The following is a 19,322-nucleotide window of genomic DNA, read 5'->3' as shown; positions in this document are numbered from 1 at the left end:
AGGCTGGGGGGTCCAATATGCTGCATCATGGAAGAAGAGAGAACACCTCACCCAGCAGAGGCAGAAGGGGGCATCCCTGCATCTGGGAGAGTACCAGCCTCTGCAGCCACCAGCAAAGTAGACAAGATTGAACAGAGACCAACACCAACTAAACCACCGGGGCCAGGAGAGCAGACAGCTGCTGTTTTCTCCTGTCCAGCTTCCATTCCCTGGTCTACTGACAGCAACATACCAAATTTCCTTAGGTGACCCACCCTCCTATTTTCTCAGTCCAGGTGACTCCACCCCTAGAACCAGGAGGGGGCACCTAGACTTGGGTCATCAGCATAGCTCATCCCTCTGGCCAAAGTTCAGAGGTGGGCATGTGACCCACCGTGTCCAGTATGAGTGGTCCCTGGGACTCCCTCAAAAATCATCAGAAAACAGACTTGCTCTTCCTGTTGGTTGGTATTGCTACACTGGCAGAGTGTTAAGCCTGGAATAGCCATCATCTTTCTTTGTGGACAACCTGAGGATGCAGCCAACCCAAAAGAAAGCATAGCTTAGACACAGGGAGAGAGAACCAGTGTCCAGAATACTATTCTAGCCCTGGATCCGGCCGTACCTGAATCTGTCCCCCTTGAACTTTCCAATTACCCAAACCAATACATTTCTCTTTCCCTTTAAGTTCATTAGAATTGGGGTCTGTCACCTGCAACCAAAAGATTCCTGACTCATTTAGCTAAACTGCCAATCAAGAGTCATTTGGGAGGTACCACCTACCACTCCTCCAATATGAAGACCCTCTAGCCCCAAACCCCAATAAATAGCATTACAATAAAACAAAGGTTACAGAGCTCCATTTCAACTGTAATACTAATTATGTTTCTGAGCTAACTAGGGCACCAAACTGCCATGTGAGTTTGGGGGAGGCAGGTAACAGAGAAGCCTAACCTGCCCTTCACTCCTTGGCATTTAACACCAACAAAAATGGCCTGAGGTGACCCTGACAGCCTCATTTCCCACTACTGCCCAATGTGAAATCCACACCACAGTCCAACTGAGTTCTGAACGTGTCCGCCGCTCTCCTTACCTCCATTCCTTTGTGTACCCTGTCCCATTTAACTAGAATGTACTTCCCTACTCCATCTCTCCCTTCAGAAATTTTGTCCAGTCTCCCTGGCCCACCTCAAACGCCACCAACTCCATGAAGCCTTCCTTGGGGTGGTCCCTCCTTCTTTTGACCTCCAGGATGGAGGTCACCATCTCCTCCAGCACCCACCATCTTCTGTATGGGGTTCACATTACATGTCTGGTCTCTACTTGGAGCACAGGCAGCTTAAGGCAAGGACAGTATCTTATTCTCCTCCAGGATCCTGTTGTCCCATGCCTGGCACACACCTGGCCTTCCACAAACATTGATGGAAGTGACTTGAAACAGCACAAATGAATGCTTGGAACACAATCCATTTATAATCAGGACTGCTGCCTGTGTTTGTGTACTCATGGAGGAGAAAGACAGGGTGAATGCTGCAGAGTGGGGGGAGGTGGGGGCATTTTCCAGAAAAGGGGAAGGAAGGTCAGAGGAACTGCAATGTGGAAGCCAGGTGTCCCTGCTCCCATCACTTACACCACGGGCTGTGTCCTGCCTCTCCACAGCCGTGCCCTTGAGGGACCTTCTCAGCTATCAGTAACTGGCCTTTGTTGATGTCACACTCAAAAGCTCTTCCTGGCACCTTTGAAGATCTAGTTTTCAGACAGCCTGTTTTGGTTACCTCTTGATTTACACACTGTTTCTGTTTCCGTCTTTGCATCTCAAGATTAAATCCTATTAAAATAAATGTTCTATTAAAATACAGATGGAACAGGTAACCCGGGCTCCAGCCCAGACCTTCCCGTTCTCATAGAGAAGCAGAAATCTCTGTTCTAATTAGTGAGGACAGCAGCCAGGAGCCCTTTCAGCTTACGTGAAGCCTGGTAAATCAGTTCCCCCCTTCTAGGCTCCACTGCCCCCTCCCTTGCCCCAGCTCAGGCCCAGTATTCAAAAGGCGCCCAGCTGCCCAAGAGACCAATCCAGTCTCTTCCTTAAAAACTAATGAGAATGTGTGAAGGTACTACAGTTCTTAATGTTTTGAAGCATCTTCATACACCTGGAATGCATTTCGTGTACCTGAGCTGCATCACCGTCCACTTCATACACCGCGAGAGTCAAGGGCGGAGGGGTCAAGTAACTCAGCCACGGTCACCGTGAAACTGGTGACAGGAGAAGAGGCATAGAATTTGGCATCAGGCAGTTCTGGACTGGAATCCCAGCTCTGCTGTACAAGTTGAGTGACACTGGAAATGTCACCCCTTTGGAACCTCAGCTTTCTTCTCTATGAAAAATGGAGATGATGATAGGAGGTGTGTTGCAGAGAATGAAATGCGACAAGTGGGCCCACAGTGCCAGCCTAGTGCCATGCCCAGAGCAGAGGCAACATGAGCTCCCGGTCCAGTCCCTTCTCTTAGGATTCCTGAGTTTTTATACTGTAATACATAGCCTCCCATAATTGCTGTCATTTTATTGGGGGGTAATTAGGGAGGGAAAGGTGGGGAGGAACATCTAAAGACAATGAACAGTGGCCTTTCTGCAGCCCATCTCCTGCAGGAACCCTCATTTCCAATCACACTGGACCTGCCCAAAACCAAAGGAAGCCCAAAGGGCATGCAGGGCTGGGACGTGGCCCCCAGCCGCCCCCCACCCCTGAGCCTCCTGCCTCCCCCACTCTACATCCAATCCCTCAGCTGTGGAGGAGGTAGCACAGGTGTGGCCAGGGATGGGTACAAAGGTGAGCAGAAAGAGACCAGCCCTATACTGAGCAGGCTGCTGCCAGTTTAGCTGTGATGCAGGAAGGCAGGCCCACCAATGTTGCCAAAGCTTCTGATTTCTCCAGAGAAGACTGGGAAAAAAAAAAAAAAAAAAAAACGTGCAACATGGAACCTTCCAATTTTAAAATATCAGCTTCAAAGGGAAAAACACATGTGGGCCTAACAAAGCCCCTGGAGAATGGGCGGGGCTTTGCACCTGCGCTGTGCCCCGCTGTATCCCCAGCATCGAGAACAGTATCTGGCACACAGTAGAGGCTTCATGAGGATTCAAGGAATCTGCAGGGGCCATTTCCAACCTCTACCTCAGGCACCTGGCAAACTTCCAGGCGTCAGGGTGGAGTCCCTGACGGGTGCAGTCCCGCTATCTGTAGACAAGACAGTGTGGTTTTAGAGCATGTGACGGTGAGAAATGAGGGGAGGTCCTGACTCCACCCCTCGGAGGGATCTGTCCTGTAAACCAGGTGAGAGTCATATCTTGTGTGGGGGCCGTTTCAAGTCGTCTCATACCCTGAGAGTAAACACTTACGACAACAGCCAGCCCCCCGACCCCACCACACTCATCCAGTGTGGCTGGTCAAGATCCTCACAGTAAAGAAAGAGAAAAGCAGGGGAGGGGGGCTCTAATCAACAGAGGGGCTCCCTTCTGCCTTTGGAGAAGTGGACTAACCCTGAGGCCTGGCAGGGTCAGCACCGCCCCCACCCCCCCACCGGAGGGCTCCGGGAAGGACTTGGCTAGAGTTCCAGCCTTCATGAAACAGTGTGTTCATAACTGATAAGCTTAAAAGCAAGTGACAATTTTTCAACCCACCCTTGCTCCAAGGGCAGTGAATAAACACAGCATCGGCTCCAGGTTCCCACTGAGTGTGTCTAGAAGGGGAGGAGAAGGTGAAACCAAGCTTACTCATCCCTAGAAATCAGAGTGGATTCTCTGACACCTTCTTCTTCGGGGCTGAACTAGGACGCCCCACTTAGAAATCCCAACTCAGGAAATCCTACATATGCGCTTCCCTTTATTCTGGGTGTTCAGGCTACCCAGGTACCCCACATACAAGGCAATGGACCTGACTCCACATTAATTACAAGTGGACTGTGGGGACGCGAGAAGGAGCCTGCTGGGGTGCAGGACAGTTCAGCGGCTTCACGTGGGTGGTATCTCTACAGGTGAATACATATGTGGAAATTAACTGAGCTGTGCCCTGAGATCTGTAGGCTCACTGTATGTATGTTACACTTGCATGCATTCACAGTAACAGCCGTGGCCGTGCGTATTAGGCACCTCTCAGAAGCCAGGCACTGCGGTAGTGCTCATCCCGGGTTCCAAATGACACAGCAGTGAAGACCACCGCCTCTGGACCTCAACAGACCAGGGTTAAAATCCCTGTTCCTCCACCTCTGATTCTGGCCCCAGCATGCTCCTCAAACTCTGAGCCTCTGTCCCTCTACCGGAAAATAAAGAGAATAACTTGTAGAATTAAGACAGGTATGTAAGCCTAGCCCACAGCAAGCCTCAAAAGATGTTGGCTTGCTTCAACCACCCCAGGACCCTGGTGTTTTGGGCCCACTTGAACATTTGAGAAATGTGCCCGCTTCCTTCCAACGGCGCTCCCCAAACGGCAGGCATTTCCACAGCATCTTCTCAATTTTCTCCCAGATCCATGTTCCACCTGACTGTTACTTTTCTTAACACTTTTCTTCAAATTGATCGCAATTTTTTACTTAAACAAATTTACTTTTTAAAAATGTTATGTAACCATCATACGTGGAAAACCAGTATCACTTGCCAGAACTCACTGTTTTTAAAAATAGCAATTAAAATAAAAAGCATTTGTCCACCTGAGATCATCTTGCCTACCTCATTTACTTTTTATGGATTCAAGAGGGAAGGAAACTCAGTTTGTGGGGCGGACGTGGGGTAGGGAGGGCAAGAGGGCCTCATCTGCTTCAAACGACTGAGACATTTCCTGAGCCCTTCAGCAGCCCCCGTCTGCACAGAAGTGATTTTCGTTGGTGTAACCAAACGGGCTTGGCAGGCCCTGTATTTGGCAACATCCTGGTAACCAGCCATCTGTGTACCACACGGGCTCCAAAGAGATAAAGCTGCATTTAGAAAAAATATATATTCACTAATGGCGGGTGTTCACTAATTCAGACACCCACTGGCCCCTCTCTGGCATGAATGAAGGGAGCCCTCCTCTGCCTACCAGACAGCAGCTCCAGCACCCGAGATCTAGGAACTCAGTGTCAGGAGAGGCCCGGGGCCCGGCCCCAGCTTCAGGACTGAGCCTGGACCCTCGCATCTGTGGGTCCCCAAACCACGCAGGGGCAGGAAACGAGTCAGAAGAGTAATAACAACACTCCTCCTGTGCACATAATCTGTTACATTTATGTTCAAACGCTCTTCCCAAGGGAAATGAAGGAGAGGGAAGAGGACATTCCCCAATCTCAGCCAAGAGAAGGCATCTTGAAATCTGTGTCAGAGGGCACACTGCAGTCCTACGAGGACCCCGGGGAATAGGCAATGGGCATATTTCTTCTGGGGAGTCAGTGAATCTCGTAAGCACCCATTCATTCATTCAGCAAATACTTACTAAGCACCTCCTATTGGGGCAATGGGGGCCCCGGGGTGAAAAAGGCAAAGTCCCTGCTGTTAGAGAGCTCATATTCTAGGAGTGGGAATAGTCAATAAATTGTTTATTACATAATATCAGTTAATGGTAAGTGCCATGGAGGAAATAAATCAGGGCAAAGCAATAATGGCTGGAGGAAGCTGCTTAGATCGGATGGTCAGGGGAGTCCTTTTAGAAGAGATGACATTTGGGGCACCTGGGTGGCTCAGTCAGTTGAGCATCCAACTTTGGCTCAGATCATGATCTCACGGTTCATGAGTTCAAGCCCCACATTGGGCTCGCTGCTGACAGCACAGAGCCCACTTTGGATCCTCTGTCCCCCTCTTTCTGCCCCTCCCCGACTTGTGCTCTCCCAAAAGTAAATATAAAAAAAGAGAGATGACATTTGAGCTGACACCCAACAATGAGGAAGCACCACTCAATTAAGTCACCATAAACAGCATGTGTAAAGGGCCTGGGGTAGGAACAAGCATGGCATGTTCCAGAAACAGAAAGGCCTTTGCAGCAGAAATACAGTGACCGCCGTGAGTGAGAGGGAAACTGGTAGTGAGATCAGAGAACCAGGCAGGGGATGCAGGCCCAGCTTCAGAGTTTGGACTTCATTTAAATTATAATGAGAAGCCTATGGAGAGATTTCTACCTTGGAGAGACTTGATTTTACTTGAAGTTTTAAAACTCCACTCTGGCCACCATAAGAATGGATAAGGAGGACAAGAAGCAGGGACACCAAATGGGAGATTAAAACAGTGGCTCCAAAGGAATTAAAAACCTTGGGACATCTGGATGGCTCAAACAGTTGAGCATCCAAATTCGACTCAGGCCATGATCTCACCGTTCCTGAGTTTGAGCCCCATGTTGGGCTTTGCACTGACAGCCTGTTTCAGATTCTCTGTCTCCCTCTCTCTGCCCCTCCCGTGCTTGCTCTCTCTCTCAAAATTAAACATTAAAAAAAAAAAAAAAAAAAAACCTCATTTCTGCCTCAAATTCTCTCCCTTAACTCTACGAGTCTAACTTCTCACACACTCAGTGAGTCTTAAAATGTGAAGCTGGTAAAGGGAGATGTTTGTTCTTTAAAGCAATAACAGCCAACCAAGTGGCATTCAAACATCAGACAAGAGAGGGCAAGTAACAGGCCCTTCCACAAAGGGCAGGACCCAGCCACCTCCTGAGAAGAGAACAAGCAGCCATCTGTTCTGGGACCAGGGAGCAGATCGGCTCCCGCCCGTGCCCCTTCCAGCCCTGGGACTTCGGGACTCCAAGGCCAGGACTCCTGCACACTCCACAGGCTCAGACCCCAAATCCAGCCAGCTCGTGGGTCTGTCACACGCTCTCCCATGGCAGACACAGTATCCTCCACACCAGCCTTCAAACTCCAAGGACAAAATCAATTAACAGCTGCCAACGTCACTAAAACAGACAATTAGACAAACTCCAAAGCGCGGTCTTGCCCAAAAAACAAACAAACAAACAAACAAATGTGATAGAACCTCTAAAACTCAATATCGACTTACAGTGTCATAGGGAACAGCAGAACATGTTAAATGACACCAGGAGATACCATCTACAAAATCCTGACTCCCCAAAATAATTAAGTTTCTCGAATAAAGAAATTATAAAGATGTGGTGCCTGGGTGGCTCAGTTGGTTAAGCGTCCAACTTCAGCTCAGGTCATGATCTCATCGTTCAAGAGTTAGAACCCCGCATCAGGCTCTGCACTGACCACTTGGAGCCCACTTCGGATCCTCTGTCTCCCTCTCTCTCTGCTTTCTCTCTCTCTCTCTCTCTCTTTCTCTCTCAAAAATAAAAATATATTTTTTAAAAAACCCAAAAAAAGAAATTATAAAGAAAAAAAAGTTGGAAGAGAAAACTTATAAAGTGATATATCACCAATTACACTGGATTTTTTCAATCCTGACTCAAAAAAATTTTGAAAAACTTTTATGACACAAATAGGGGAATCTGAGCACTAATTCAATATGATACTAAGGAATCACTGTTGGATGCGGCATCTGGGTGGCTCAGTTGGTTAAGCATCCGACTTCAGCTCAGGTCATGATCTGGCCAGTGCATGGGTTCAAGCCCCACATAGGGCTCCATGCTGACAGCTCAGAGCCTGGAGCCTGCTTCAGATTCTGTGTCTCCCTCTCTCTCTGCCCCTCCCCACTTGCATGCACGCCCTCTCTCTCTCAAAAATAAACATTAAAAAAATTTTTGTTTAAGAAATTACTGTTAACTTAGGGAATACAATAATAGTAGTGTTTGTTTTCTTGCAAGAATTTTTAATTTTTTTAATGTTTATTTATTTTTGAGAGAGAGAGAGCATGAGCAGGGGAGAGGCAGAGAGAGAGAGAGGGAGACAAAGAATCTGAAGCAGGCTCCAGGCTCCTAGCTGTCAGCACAGAGACCAACACGGGGCTTGAACTCACAGACCACGAGATCATGACCTGAGCCAAAGTCAGACACTCAACCGACTGAGCCACCCAGGCACCCCTATTTCCTTACAAGAATTCTTATCTTTAAGATGTATACTGAAATAATTAAGAATGAAATGATACCATGATGGGATTTATTTCAAAATAATCTTGTGGGGAATGGGGGGGGGGGGCAAATAAATGAAACAAGATTGGCCATGAGTTCATGATGGCTCAAAATGGGTATCATATTACTTTTCTCTCTACTTTTGTGCATGCATGAAAATTCCCACAATAAAAAGTTAAAAAAGACAAAAACAAAAAAGCTAGGGATGAACTTCTTGTGCGGAGGCCATGCTAATCTTCTCTGTATCGGTCCAGTTTTAGCATATGTGGTACCAAAGCAAGCTCGGGAAGAACTTTTTCTCTAATAACCTAAGCAGGAATAACCCACTAGACATTACACCCCACAACAGAGGGATCAAATTCATTAGATTCCCTGTTATGCCTCCCAGAGCCTGCCATAAGTGGTTTGCTGAATAATGAGGGAATTCCTGTTTTCCTCCTCACAAACCCCATGGTGGGAGTTGTCTCAAAATAACTACCCCCCCCATCAGAAGTAGATGCCTTTTCATTTATGCTAACTGACCTCTCTCCAGTTCAGAATATCACTCCCAAGTCCACACAACTTTATCCATACCATTTGGAACATATATATTTTGATTCTATTTTTCTACCTTAATCCTTCCCATCAGAGATACCTGTTTTCCCCCTCAGAGGAAAGCACTCCCCCCGCCCATCCACTTCTATGACCAAGGCAGTGCTCTGGACCTTACCCTGATCTGCCACAACCACAAGAAAGCAGGATCTGAAAATCAAAGCACTTTAAAGGTGCTCTCCACTACAGTGATCTCCAAAAATGCCATCTGCAAGAAAGGCTTCATTCAGGTGCCTCGTTGGAACCATGCTCAAATCAGTCCCCCTCGAAAACACACCATTGCCTTTGCAGGATCCCAGGGGATGGAGTCCCTGGAAGATGGTCAGAAAGGCAGAACCTCCAGGTTATCCCACAACCCCCATAGAGAGTTGTCAAGTCAAGGTTGATGAGCACCACAGCCACTTCTCCAGGAGGCAAACTGAGGCTGGGCTTTCAACATAGTTCTCAGGACCTACCAAGAGTAACCTGGAGTCTCCTGGTTCTGGGCCCATTTGGGATACCTGTGTCATTACCATCTTCCCTGGTGCACCTGCTGCCCCCAATATGCAATACATTTCCAGGTAGCCTGCAGAGGGCAGGAAGATGACAAAGACGATGGGGCCATCACTGCAAGGCCACACAGGACCACTCTACCCCTTAAGGCCAACAGCCAGGAGTGTTATCTGCATGAGTCTGTCAATTAAAGGTGCTAGGAAGATCGATGGATGGATGGATCAAGCCTTCTGGGAAGGATGAAGAAGGGGTCTTAGATGAGAGCAGAGAGGAATCAGGGACTCAGCAATTAAACACCCAGCCTGGAGTCTGGGGAGCACATAAGAGGTTGGCAGCTGCAGCCTGTTCCAGCGCACCCCCTGTCCACCCCACCCCCACCCCCATGGCTGGTGCCCACAGAGGAAGGTTCAATAGCGAGCACTGCACTGATTTCAGATGCTTAAAGACAAAGAAACTCCAGATTACAGCAAGGGAAACAAAGGTCATTTAGCACCAACATGAAATCAATCCCTCTCTCTCCTTGGGTAAGTTAAGTCTGTGGCCAAAGCAATCAGGATGACAGAAGCAACAGCAGAATAGGACGAAGGCGAGGGCTGGGAGGGCCTCAACGTCTGCTGCATTGCAGGGAAGGGCACAGTGCATCCAAGAGGAAGGACAAGATACCATGAGCCTAAGGCATCCTCACCCCTAGCCAGTCCTTCTCTGTGCCTCACTGCACCTGGCTGCCCCCCCCCCCCCCGCCCCGGGCCCATGCATGGCTGGCCTTGACTACTGGTGGGGCTGTCACCACCAGACATCTTACCTTGGTTTCCAGGAGCACAAGCCCAGAGAGAAGCGAATGGGAACGGTTCCACTCAAACCCCTTCATCCTCATGGAGCACTTCATACCTTTGAGATGCACCTTCACCCACATTATCTCACTTAAGCCTTTTGCATGGACACAGAAACAGGCTCAGGGAGATTACATCTATACTATCACGTCACAGTCAGTGGATAAGTGGGGACCGTGCAGTCACTTTTCCACCCTACCACATGCTCTATACTCAGAAATAGGAACTGGCCTGATGGTCTGATGCAGCTGCCTGTCTATCAAGCACATCATCCTTCTCATTCCTCCAAACAGACTCCCTTGTCTCAGAACAGCCATCCCGCATCCCTCTGACTTTAGAAGGCTGGCTTATTCATCCCCCCATTACATATAAAATGCTGAAAGACAGGGAATGGAAGAGAACCAAAGTAGGGGGAAATGGGGCCCAGACCTAGAGCACTGGGCTCCAGAGTCCCACTGATAGCTTTTTCTGCTAGCCAGGTTTATCCCAGACACCAGCCATTCCCTACATCGCCTGCAGGATTTCTGCCACATTCTATACCCTTTGTACTATAGCTGTTTCTATTAAACGGACTCGTTCTTGTGACTTAATACATTTAAAGTGATGCCTTATATCACCACCACAAAGAAGAAAATCAGTACCACTGACCATAACTAGGAGCGAAGCCTAAAAATAAATAGCACAGAAACAACCTAAATTGTAGGCAGGCACTGTTCCCCACTTAGAGGCCCAGAGCCGGAGGTCTGCTTTCCCTTTGTTATGAAACAGAGATTAGCAAGTGTTAAAAAGGTGTTAAAGCCAGACTAGCACCAACCTGAAAGTTTCCCCTTAAAGAAATCACACGGATTAGTAGAGAACTGAAAAGGGAAGATCCTTCTCACTAGGTGACTCAATGTTATCTCATGCCTGCCCACCTAAAGTCATCTCACTGGAGAGCTACCTTATCTATCCTGTGGGAAACATCCAATTAGACTGAATCGTAGGAAGGGGGGCAAGAGGGACAGGAGTCAACCACATCACAGGAGCAACCAATGCCAGCTCCTGGGAGTGCTCCAATCCATTGCCCCCCACCACCACCACCCTAATGCACACCCGGCTTCTGGGCAAGCCCAAGGGTCACCTGTCACCACCCAGGTGTCTCTGGCTCCACTGCCCTTGTCTCACCCCTTGGCTAACGGCAGAGCACAGCACTAACCCCTCCAAACTCCTCTGCAAATCCAGATCCAGCAGAGCCACTGGAGCCACCCCAAATTCTCACAATACTTCTATGGACAGTCAGTTCTGATGACCCCCAGTTGCTGGGAAGCTTTGGACAGTGGAGGGAGTCTGTGCCAGACTGTGTAAGCACCTCCCTGAGGTCTTGCGGGCATCAAGCCTGCAGCAAGGGACTGGAGCCCAGGAAGCTGCCCCAGAAGCTCCTTTGCCCCAAACGCCACCTCTTAACCCATAGGTCATCCAGAGTATCTCTGAAATAGCTCAAGAGAACTATTTTCAACATCCAGGAGCAAACAATTAGTAAACTCAAGAAAGGTGAAGAGTCAAAGAGAAAAATCCAAAGAAAGGGGGAGGAGGCTGTCAAGCAACCTCCAAACTTGCTCCTGGCCTGCCGGCACTGTGCGCAAAAGGCAAGCAGATCCTGGCCTGGCGGGCACCTCGCAGGCTCAGCCAAGTTGCAAGAGAACCAAATGGCGCGGTGAGATACTTGGGCTCAGCCAGGGGCTGTCACCCGGGTCGGATCAATGCTGCTCACTGCAGGCTTCCGAAAGGGCGCCCAATGCCGGGAATGGGGACGAAACACTGGGTGCCCCTCTGTGGACGATGGAGCCCGAAGGGCCCTCCCAGCCGCCCTCCGACCCAGCCAATGTCCTGCTTGGGCTTTCCCCCAACAGCCAGTGTCCAGGGCGACGCTCCTGAGTCGCTCCCCCGACGGCGCACGGAGCAGAGGTTTTTCCCAACCAACTCAGAGCCAAAGGCCCTTTTGTAAAAGTCCACCCCAAAGAAAACGGGGATTTAGCATGAGAGTGGAGGAAAGGGGAGGCGGCACTGCCAGGCTTTACCTTTTCTCTTTATTCTGTTTTCTGGATTTGTGCAGGAGTCCGATGAGCACCACGGCGGCGCGGATCCCTGCCTTTCGGCAATGCATCCTCCCCGCAGGCTGGGACATGGCGAGGCCGCCGGCGGTGCCCGGCCGCGCCCTCGCCCGCCCGCCGCGCGCCCCCGTCGGCCCGGCTCCGCGCGCTCCGCGCCGCCCGCTCCCAGCCCCTGCGCCCGCGCCCCGGCCCCCGGCCGCCCGCCTCTCATGGGCCCCGCCCCGCCTAGGTGCGCCCCGGGGGTCAGGTGACCGGGCGCTCACTTCCCGGCGACCTTCAGCGTCTCCTCGGAGCCCGCCGGGCAGCCGGCACCCGCTCCCCCAGCGCAGGCATTTCCAAGGCTCGCTCCGGGCGCGGCCCGGACGGGCGGCTCCGGGGCTCCGGCTCCGGCTCCGGCTCCGACGCGCCGCCCGCGCCGGGACCCCGCCCCGGTCCCGCCTCCCGTGCCCCGGCCCGGGCGCCCGGGCTGCGGGTGGTTCAGGCGGCCCGCTCGCGCTCAGCGCCCCCGGGGGCTCGGCGCCGCGATCGCCCTCCGCTCCGCGCCCCGGCTCCCTCCCCTCCCCTCCGGGCGGGCAGCCGGGCCCCCCGCCCTTCTCTCGCCGCTCCCTCTCCGTCCCCTCCTCTGCGCTCCCCCGTCCCCGCCCCCGCTGGCGGGGCCCCGGGCTCCCTCCCCAGGCAAAGGCGGCTGACGCGCTCTCCCAGCCCGGCCCGCCGGGATACTTCTCCAATGCTGTCACTGTCTTTAAAACACAGGGAGAAAAAACATGCACCGAGACCAAACGCGCGTCCTCAGTCCGTTCGAAACCGCCTCCGTACGCGGGGACCGCCGCGGGCCTCCCCCGGCCCAGGACCGGTTAGAGAGGGCATCCGGCACCCCGTGCCCGCCCTCCCGGCCTGAGAGAGGCCCCCGGGCGGTTTGACCCAGCGGGATGCTACCTCCTGCCTTTCCCCAAGTCCGGGAAACGACTGTCGCGGGAAGCTGGAGGGGGCTATCCAGCATCGGCGCCTACCTGGGCTGGGGTCTGTCCCTCGGTTAACCTTTGTTTCCCCGGCCCTGGAAGTTTGACACAAAACGGGGTCAATGATCAATGTCAAAGCCGCTACACTCTGCCTCGCGTCCCAGGTTGCCAGGGGCGCCCACACCCCACCAGCACCTGGCCCCCCCGCACACCCCGCGGCGGGTGTGTTCTTCCCTTTCTCCTGCATACCCCATGCAACCTTCATCTTCGCTTCCGTACCGAAAGACAGAAGGTCACTGACCAGCCGCAGGGAAAGGGCCGTGGCCGAGTCCCTTATATGGGCAGGCCGGAGCGGCTCCAAAGCCCCACTCACTCACTTCCAAGCACTGCCTGGAAGCCTAGCCCCTTCGCACTTCAGGCAGAGGGCTGGAGGGAATTAAAATAAGCCATTAGTCCTTCTTTGGACACAGTCCTGTTGGGGCCAGAAAGGTCCCTGAGACAAGTTGCCTTGTTGCGGGTTTTGTTGTTTTGTTTTTATTTTTAATATAGTCTGGTATTCACGCAAGCACAGAGAATCAGGCAGGGAAGGGGACTTGGCTGGAGAGAGACAGGGCTACAAATGAATTCCTGGGCCTGAGGCCTCAACCCTGCCTTTCCAGTGGGCACAGTATCTTGCTGGCATTGGAGTTGGAGTGGACAGGAAGAAGCACCAGGGTGGTGCCAAAATGTGCCTGTTTTATTTATGAAGCATCCATTAGCGATGGCCTCGGCCCTCCTGGGCCTGCCTGGCTGGTGGGGCATCACAGAGATAGCCCTGGACATCTATTTATAGCCAGAGAGCGAGTGACCCAGGCCCCACCCCTGGGACCGAAGCTAGGCCTGCTGCTAGGAGAACACCAGTGGGGACCTGAGAATCAGTCTGGAAGAATGGGGAAATGAGTGTCCTCAGTGGGGAAGAGGGCAGAGCACAAGCACACGCAGCTCAGGGCTTCGGCTCTGGCAGAACACCAAGCTGACACGTTAGCTGATGGACTATTTCAGCTAGAGGGCACTGCGGGTGCTGGGGGCACCAGCCATAGGTCCAGCCCAGCATGGGGTGTGTGCTCTATCCACCCACACACAGAAGAAAGCTGCATCTCAGTGCAAGGCCTGACCCCTTCCCAGGCAGGTGAGTATGGGTGGCTCCAGCCCATCCGCCACTGCCTGGGAGCTATTTCAGGTCAAGCGCATCAGTGGGCAACAGGGCCACTGGGATGCGATGAAGGCAAAAAATCTTTGCACCAAGTTGTCCCTCTTGTTCTAGAGTTCCAGGCATTCTCAGGTCCTCTGCAACCACAATGTTTCCAGCCCCGATGGGGCTGAAAATGCAAGGTTGTCCCTAAAAGACCAAACCTTGATCTGATTTCTGAGGCCCTAGAGGCAGAAGTTCCCCGAGGGTGAGGGAGCCGTTCCTTCGGCCCATACCCCACACCAAAACAGCAAAGCATAAGGAAACCCATCCATGGCAGACAATGCAGTGGCCATTTATGCTAGACTTCCCCATTCCACCAACATTCATTAAATACTTTGTGCAGAGAGACTAGGGTAAGTGAGAAATAGAAGACCATCCTTGCCCAAAACAAACAGGGCTAACACACATGAAACCACAGATTAGGCCATTCACATACCACCTTCACAATTTTTTTGACTCAATTTCATACATATACCCTGTTATTTAGTTATTATTTTGCTTTAATTAGATCAACTCGCTTTTTTACCTGATTAATTTTAAAAGAAAACATTACCACCCTAAATGAAAATCTATTATCACTTGTCATTCATGCCATGAAAATAAATACAAATTTATTAAATTCTAGCTCAATACCATTGCCTGACAAAGGCTCTGAGCTTGAAGCACCTTCGTTAAAAGAGAAAAATAGGCAAGTGTCAGGTGTTGGCCACACGCTTGCTCCGAACAAAGATGTGGTCCTTAAAGAAATCACAAAGTTTGAAAGAGAATCGAAAGGAAACAATCTTCACATTAGTGACTCAAAGGTCTTCTAAGGCCACATCCTTGGGGCACTCTGGGGTGAACAGAGGAGGATGGACACCCAGATCGCAGCACTGGAAGTCAGGGCAGAGAAGGAGCCTCCCCGATCTCCACCACTCAGCAGTTTATTCCCAGCAATGTCCCAGCTCACAGGACCTCAAAGGTCTGTTCCAGTCCACCCCCACCTCACCCCCAAGCCTGCAGCCCCTGGGAACAAAGTGCCAGGCAGCTGCCAACCTGGGTCTCTGCCCCAATCTGGGGAAACCCAAAGGCTGAGGAGGCCTGGGTGGGAGTAGGGGGAGGACACGACAGAGAAGTTAATCATGAACAGAGGGCAGACAGCTGCACAGCCCGTTCCTAAGGGGCCAGTGGGGTGAGACAGACAGACACGCATGCTTGGTCCTGAAGAAAAGGGCCTTCTGTGCCTGGGAACCCGCTCCAGGAGACACATCCGTGTGAACCTGGGAATCAGCCCCACTGATCAGCCAGTGCCACACTCCACCTCCGGCTCTGGTGCCTCCAGGGCTCTGCAAAATGACTGCAACCTTTCTTGGCTAGAACCGGGAGCAGATAGGCGGCTTTGGAGCCAGCAGGGTGGGGCCTTTCATGAAAACCAGACTTGTTTCAGATGACTTGCCCCTCCCCTTCTGCAGGGGACAGCGTCCCCTTCCTCCCTACGGATCACACAACCTTAGACCTGCTCAGGACAGGCCAGCATCCCCACTCTCTTATGCCTTTGGGGCACACCCATATATACAGCAGCTTGGAGACATCACTCCGAAGCCCCTCTCAAGTCTCACTTCTGCAGAGAGAGCACTCACACCTGTGCTCTTTAGGCAAAGGGATGCCACTCATCCTTAGCAGGTACACCAGCGCCCCCTGCTGGGCCTTGTTACAGTTGCGTCTCTGGGATACCACCACAGGACAAAAACAGAAGAGGAAAGGGGATTGGGGGGGGGGGGCGTGGGGGGCAAGAGGGAAAGTGACAGAGGGAAAGAGAGAGGAAGGGGAGGAGGGAAAGACTGGGAAGGTCATTTGAGGTGTGGAAGCCATTTGTACTTGGAAAAGAGATGCAATAGGGGTCTTGGCCAACACCTAACACACACCCTCCTCCCAACTACTAACATCCCCTCTCAGAGCCCACTAGCAGCCCCTTAAAAGGGCCCATGTCACCCCTACAGGGTCCTTCAGTGACAGCAACAGGTAATCCTCTAGCCAGGCTGGGAGGCCTCAAAGACCAGCCGTGGGAGCCCTGGCGCAGCCACACTTTCCTGGAGCCACACATTTCATACAAAACAGAGGATCTGCCTAGAAACTGGCTCAGATTTTGGAAACGGATCTTGGTGACTTGTGTGGCATTTCCGAGCTTTGGGGAAAGGAAACCATGCCTGAGGAAACCCACAGATCCCACTCAGTGGCGGGGATCCAGCCCTCAGGCTGCACATCATTTGGTACCTAGAGCCTGCCATGCGCGATGTCAATCAGACCTTTGCTGATTTTTTTGTTCAGGGGTTACAGAAAGGGGGGTAAAAGGCAGGTAGAAGGATGAGGAACGTTCTTTATTCTTTGGGTTACCGACGGTATTTAAAATACTTCTTTTGGGTTCATTTATGGAATTTGAACCCATGAACCGAAGTGGCATGACGGTAATTTTTCCCACAGTAGAAACATTCAAAGGATTCTTCTGTGTGTGATACTTCTGATGAACATGAAGAAGCAAATTTTTCATGGAGGCTGCCCAAGGGTCACTCTAGAGAATCAGGAGCGGACGAGGCTGAGGAGTGGGTAGCCTGCGGCACACTCCTCTCACACCCGGGGTCCCCTGGTCCCCACCTCACAGATTACCAAGCCTCCCCAGCTGTGGCCACTACTGAAGCCACTTCCGCTCTAAGGTTTTCTGGGGCTGAGTGGAAAAGAATGAGGAAAGCTGTCCTTCCATAATATTAGCAACACTGCTTAGCAACATCTTTCCAAGCAAGAACCGGCAGACGCTCCAAAAACCTATTCTGTTTGAATCCACAAAGAACAGAGTGGTTTCTTATACATGTATTATTTATATACTATTTTATATACCCAGTCACGCCTTCTGTCTCTGGCTTCCTTGGGAAATGACGTATTACACCTAACTGAGACTTCCAGACAACTATAGCTTTGAGTAGCAAAACTTGTTGTTTGCTGGTTTGCTTTTATTGTAATAACCTTGACCGGAAATTTCTCTAAAAGTCTTAAGACTTTTGTCCTTTTTAAAAACAGGTTTAATATAACCTTTTCTTGGTGACTCGGAGCCATTATTATCAATAGTAACCACTGTATTGTGCTAAAACTCAGTTTTGAACAGTCCACTAAGGTGAGGGCTCATCTGTCCCTATAATTAATGACCCCAAACAGCTGTGGCACAAAGATACCACAGTGCAGGAATAAAAACTCAAAGTCCTCGTAGTCAGAAAAATCTACACCTTTTATTATCTGTGTGGCCGTGGGCCAGAAATTTAACCTGAGCCTCAGTTCTGTCGTCTGTAAAATGGGAATAACAACAGTGCCACCCTCTTAGGGTTCCTGCAAGAATTAAAGAGCATACGTAGTTCACACAAAGACCTGTATGAAAATGTTCATAGTAGCTTTATGCAAAACGGACAGTCCGGGGTGCCTGGCTGGCTCAATCTGAAGAGCATGCAACTCTTGATCTCTGGGTTGTGAGTTCGAGCCCTACCTTGGGTGTAGAGATCACTTAGAAGTAAATACATAAACTTCAGGGTGCCTGGGTGACTCAATCGGTTGAGCATCTGACTTCCACTCAGGTCATGATCTCACAGCTCGTGGGTTCCAGCCCCATGTCAGGCTGGCGGCACAGAGCCTGCTTCAGATTCTCTGTCTCCCTCTCTCTCTACCTGCCTCCTTCCCTTTCTCTCTCTCTCTCTCATTCTCTCTCTCAAAAATAAATAAACACCGGTGTGCCTGGGTGGCTCAGTCAGTTAAGCGTCCGACTCTTGGTTTCAGCTCAGGTCATGATCTCACGGTTTCGTGAGTCTGAGTCCCGAGTTCGGCTCTGGGCTGGCAGCACAGAGCCTGCTTGGGATTCTCTCTCTCTCCCTCTCTCGCTGCCCCTCCCCAACTTGTGTTGTCTCTGTCTCTCTCAAAATAAATGAATAAACTTTTAAAAGTTTTTTTTAGGGGCAACTGGGTGGCTCAGTAGGTTGAGCGTCTGACTTCGGCTCAGGTCATGATCTCACGGTTCGTGGGTCCGAGCCCCGTGTCAGGCTCTGTGCTGACAGCACAGAGCCTGGAGCCTGCTTCAAATTCTGTGTCTCCCTCTCTCTCTGCACCTCCCCCGCTCATGCTCTGTCTCTCTCTCTCCTTCAAAAAATAAATTTTTCAAAAAAGCATTAAAAGTTTTTTTTAAAAAGATAAAGACATAAACTTCAAAATGGACAGTCCATCTACAAACTGTGAAATATTCACACCATGGAATACCACTTAGTAATAAAAAGGAACAGAATAGCAATACATACAACAACATGGATGAATTTCTAAAACATTATGCTGAGTTAAAAAAAGCTAGATACCAAAAAAAATGTATGATTCCATTTATATGAAGCTCTAAAACAATCTAAGGTGCCAAAATTAGGACAGTAGTTGCCTCTGGGGGTAAGAGATTTTCTGGAGACAGAAATGTTCTATATCAGGATAGGGTGGTGGAATCCATTTGTCCAAAATGTATAATTGAAATTTGTGCATTTCAACATGTGTAAATTTTACCCCCAAAAAACTGAAATTAATAGTAACAGCCACAGGTGCGCCTGGGTGGCTCAGTCGGTTAAGGGTCTGACTCCATTTCAGCTCAGGTCATGATCTCATGGTTTGTGGGATTGAGCCCCGTGTTGGGCTCTGCACTGGCAGCATGGATGGAGTCTGCTTGGGATTCTCTGTCTCCCTCTGTCTTTGCTTTTCCCCCTGTGTCCACGAGCACGCACGTGCTCTCACTCTCGCTCAAAAATAAATATTAAAAAAAAATAGTAACAGCAATAATAATAGAGTGGTAAAATACAGAGAGAACAGCAAACATAGAGAGGTCTCAATGACCAAGAAGAGGGCAAAATGTTGAGAACTGCTGGGGGTACTATTCTATTTACTTTGTATGTGCTTGACATTGTCCGTAACAAAAAAGTAAAAGAAAATGTTCATAGTGGGGGGGAAATAAAGATTAATTGATTATCTCTGGGAGTATGATGGGGTTTTTTTAATGTTTATTTATTGAGTGCGGGGGGGGCGGGGGTGGGCGGGAGAGGGAGGGAGAGAGAGAATCTCAAGCAGGCTCCACA

General features: G+C 50.5%; 1 protein-coding gene and 1 non-coding gene across 13 annotated transcripts in view; both read right to left on the bottom strand.

Moving 5' to 3' along the window:
* The window catches only part of RAP1GAP2 (RAP1 GTPase activating protein 2), a 224,991-nt gene that overhangs the window by 128,236 nt on the left and 77,433 nt on the right, over positions 1-19,322 (bottom strand). Inside the window, exon 1 of one of the 12 annotated variants that reach the window (XM_058703631.1) lies at positions 13,026-13,050. The exons of 8 other annotated variants lie outside the window; for them this stretch is intronic. Coding sequence is in view for 3 of the 4 variants with exons in the window: in XM_058703621.1 (XP_058559604.1) it covers positions 12,786-13,015 (230 nt within the window). In the remaining variant the exon portion in view is untranslated. 3 more of the 12 variants (XM_058703621.1, XM_058703623.1, XM_058703625.1) reach the window with 3 other exon arrangements.
* Positions 8,190-8,292, bottom strand: LOC131498612 (U6 spliceosomal RNA). The gene has a single exon (XR_009255497.1). It is a non-coding gene; the product is annotated as a U6 spliceosomal RNA (small nuclear RNA).

This window comes from Neofelis nebulosa, chromosome 16 (assembly GCF_028018385.1).
Source record: "Neofelis nebulosa isolate mNeoNeb1 chromosome 16, mNeoNeb1.pri, whole genome shotgun sequence".
Taxonomy (NCBI): domain Eukaryota; kingdom Metazoa; phylum Chordata; class Mammalia; order Carnivora; family Felidae; genus Neofelis; species Neofelis nebulosa.
This window is presented reverse-complemented; position numbering and strand designations above follow the sequence as displayed.